This window comes from Saccostrea echinata, unplaced genomic scaffold (genome assembly GCF_033153115.1).
Source record: "Saccostrea echinata isolate AGI-Se365-2 ecotype Australia unplaced genomic scaffold, CSIRO_AGI_Sech_v1 ptg000005l, whole genome shotgun sequence".
NCBI lineage: Eukaryota > Metazoa > Mollusca > Bivalvia > Ostreida > Ostreidae > Saccostrea > Saccostrea echinata.
In genome coordinates this window covers 1,115,865-1,119,680 of record NW_026889754.1, presented here as the reverse complement: position 1 = coordinate 1,119,680, position 3,816 = coordinate 1,115,865, and the positions used below count along the sequence as shown (strand labels likewise).

The following is a 3,816-nucleotide window of genomic DNA, read 5'->3' as shown; positions in this document are numbered from 1 at the left end:
ACCACACTTAGATTAAACACAAGGCAGTTTTATTTTGAGTAGAGTAATAGTTTGTCATATCTGTGTTCCAATTACTCCTCAAAATTGATCCTCGTGTGAAATTTCCTAAAGCATCCTTCTACACAGAGTCCGACCCTGCAGTCCTCACACCACCATGGAATTCTTGTTTTCCTGAATCCGCCTCCATGTCCCGCGCAAACAGCACATCTCTTACGGTTACCATCTGGTATTTTGGACGGAAAGTGCCTCTCAGACAATCTTGCCAAGGTTCTGTGCTGGACTGGTATTATACGCAGCTGTCTGTTCCTGCTACCCTGTCGAAAACCCCCAGTAAGTTCTTGGCAAAGCTGCTGGTGAAACTTCAGATGGTCCATTTTGTATTGTACAATGAAGGAATCTCGATAGCAAATATAGGCATATACTACAAGGATATTTTAAGATAAAAACATTTCGACATCATAAAAATATTCTGCAACAATTTACATTCCGAACAGCTTTAATAAAATATGTTTTGTATGCATGGAAGTGTAAGTCAAAACATATACCTGCTGCGGTTACAAGAGAGTGAAATAGGAGTTTTCTCCACATCTTTAAACTCTTGAACTGTGGCTCAAATTGGAGAATAAGTTGATCTCCGAGATCGACCCCTCCCATCGCAAGATTGTAGGTGTCTATAATGGCAGGGATAGAAACTTCACGACCCTTTCCATTTGTTGTTTGTATCTGCCTATAAATATGTAACACTTTTAAACTTTACTCCTCCTACAGTTTTGACATCTTTTTAAATATTTTGATAAACTTAGAATAAAAGTGTACTACATGTAACTACTTTTATAAACAAGTGAATTACATGTATCAATTTTTGATGAGAAGCGATTACATGATAAACATAACAAGGTGTAAAATTCTTTCAAAATCCAACTAGCCATACTTTTCGTTTGATTTTAATAACATTTGAATACATATAAAGATTCTGAATTTTAAGAGGTAAAAGTAATGTAAAACTATTACAAACCTAGGAGAAAATTTTCTTCATCAGTATTTAATTTCAATACAAACCAACAGAGCTACAGTCTCATCAGATACATTAGATTTAGTTACCTCGCGGAACCAGTAGTGGTCAACAAAGATACAACTCTCCTGTCTGCCCACTGAACAGCCATTACTCCAGCACGTGTTTTAACCTTAACATCTCCTTTCTGCATTATTGCGTTCTTAAAACTGGAAGGCATATCCTTTCGAGATTTGATCACTGTTCCTGTGCTGTGAGTTTGCTTGTCCAAGAGATCATATACCAGTTTGGGGCTGGTGAAAAAACTGTCGAAAGTGATATGATGCTCTTTATAGAAATGTGGTTCCATCAAGTCCATTACTGCCTGATAGCCCTACAACATATACGAGTTTGGGTGATTTTCACTTAGTGTTCTTTTTTGTTTTGTTTTTTTTTGGGGGGGGGGGGGTAAATTCTTCAAGGCACCTTCCCTTTGCTTGTAAATGGTTCTCTGGCTGGCTGCACTCACCCTTTTTGGTAAAAAATGCTACGTGTCTGAATGTAATTGATATACTCTCTAACTTGTAAAAATGCGGTCTGCCTAAAACTTCTCTGAGTTAATTTTTTTAATCCAAATGTATTCCAAGTATTGAATAAATTGACAAATAAAAATTTGCTGCTGTTTGTTTGATTCCTCGAAATAAAATCCCAGTATAGCAAAATATACAAAGAATAAAAAAGACGTGGAACAGAGTATTTCTACCTGTCGTTATTTTAATCGCAGAAAAGACATTTCAAATCTTCATAAGCCTATGTAAATCGACTGGTGGAAAAGCAGTTTTAAGTTCTCGCGGACAAGCCTACTAAAGTACTCACGGAAAAGCATGCTGCTTGGGTTTTGAAAAAAAATACAGAAAAGCAGGACCACCCGCACAAGATCAGCACGCGACTCAACAAACAAACAGCCGGTAATACTTGTAGGATCACTGCATTGGAAATATAAATGAAATATCGTGTCAAATACTTTCGTAACAGTTACAACTATTATTATTCTGTCAAAAGCACTTACTTGTCCGTTCGGACTGCGTCGCTCATTTCTCCTGCCTTTGTAAATGTTTAGGTGATGAGTGTATCCAGAAGTGGAGTCTGATAGCACCCAAAGTTTGATCCCCCATCTGTGTGCTTTCTTATTTGAGATGTATTGCTTGAGTTGATGCCTTCCTTTAAACCCTACAATTCTTTCATCTACGCAAACATCCCGGTTAAGCCTTTATTTGAAAAAAAAAATGAAAATCCTAACAGGATAAAATACAAGTGTCAACAGGAAGCTCTCATTTGTAAGTTTTACTGAATTCTCTAAAAGAAAATAAAAAAAAAAAAAACAACATCTGACTTAAAAGTGGGGGATAACTGAAAAAGTCATTTCGATTCAGGACAATCACATGACTGTGTTCAACATTAAAAATTTGACGTTCAAATTTTTATATATGTTTATGTTTATTCACCAATCAAGGGCCCCCAGGAAGTATATACAATCATTTCACGTTTAAATAATATTGAAATATCATAATATGTTAGAATTTTAATCATTTCTACCAGAGGCACAAATGGAAGATGTACAAAACCACAAGTAAGATACTCGTGAAAATGCCAGTTTTGTAACATATCCGCAATTGTCTGAAACTGGTTCAATAATATTCAGTGAAAAACTTACATATAGAAAATTATAATAATAATAGCAGCACAGCAGAAAGAGGCTGGATACAGAGATATATGTAAGAAAATTCTGTTCACATTAATTTATAACTTCAATTTGCTTATTCTCCTCGTGATAAAAAAGATTTATGCTATATACATGTACATGTAGTATAATGAAAACATAATTGTAATTTCGGCTGAAGGTTTTGTTCAAAATTTCAATAATTGGTGAAATTTTGTGTAGAGGGTCATAACCAATATCACCAGGTTCTGCTGCAATAGCATTGTCATTGCAATGAAGAAACTGCAGTATGGCTTGAAAACGATTTCTAGCCATAATTTTGGAAAAATTAGGAGTTTCCATTGACCACGCACGTGTGTTACTTTCCCAGTAGGATTCATAAGTTGATTTTTTCACTACTCCCACGCTCAACACGATGCCCAAAAAAGCCAACATCTCATCTCGAGTTACAGGACACCAATCACGGAACCTGGAATGCGGACCTAAAATCATGGGGGCCTGCTTCTCCTTGATAGCTCCTGATCGGCGTATCGATTAGTCTCCCTCACAAGAATATCTACAATGTCGTGTTGTTCATAATGGAGAAATTTTGTGAAATACTCCAAAGCTGACATCCCAGGATAAAAACTGACGGGTCCTGTTTCCTCCCTGAAATCAGGGTCAGGCATGATAAAAGAGTTAGGATCCACTACATTAAACCACGGACCTCGAAATGTAGTAAATTCTTCATTGTCTTCATCATCATCGGAATCAACTATGTCCGAATCTAGGTCAGAAGTTATGTCGGAATGGTGCGCCATACTTTACTCTGTTTATTACAACGCTAGCGTACTCACTCCTAAACTGACGTCATAAAGTAAGAACGTAACGTAACGTAAGAAAATATGACGTCATATTAAGACCAGTACATATACAAAAATAAAGTCCTATACGTGTGTTAAAATATAGATATTACTGTGTTTAATTACACGTAAGATAAATGGTTAATAAAAGAAAAAGTAAAACATTTATTGAAAAGCGACATTTTTGTCGGTTTGGCGTTGACACAGTAAACGACATTTATGTCGCTTTGGCGTCGAAAGGGTTAAACTTTACTTGTAGAGCT

At 36.2% G+C, this 3,816-nt stretch overlaps 1 protein-coding gene across 1 annotated transcript; it reads right to left on the bottom strand.

Annotated features, from left to right (window-relative positions):
* Positions 1-71: 71 nt before the first annotated feature.
* LOC133179845 (piggyBac transposable element-derived protein 4-like) lies at positions 72-3,511 on the bottom strand. The gene is made up of 5 exons (XM_061314547.1): positions 3,324-3,511; positions 2,061-2,259; positions 1,102-1,385; positions 546-727; positions 72-421 (listed from the first exon to the last, which is right to left on the bottom strand). Exons 1-5 carry the CDS (start codon positions 3,509-3,511, stop codon positions 72-74), a joined length of 1,203 nt encoding a protein of 400 aa, XP_061170531.1.
* Between the last annotated feature and the right edge of the window lie 305 nt (positions 3,512-3,816).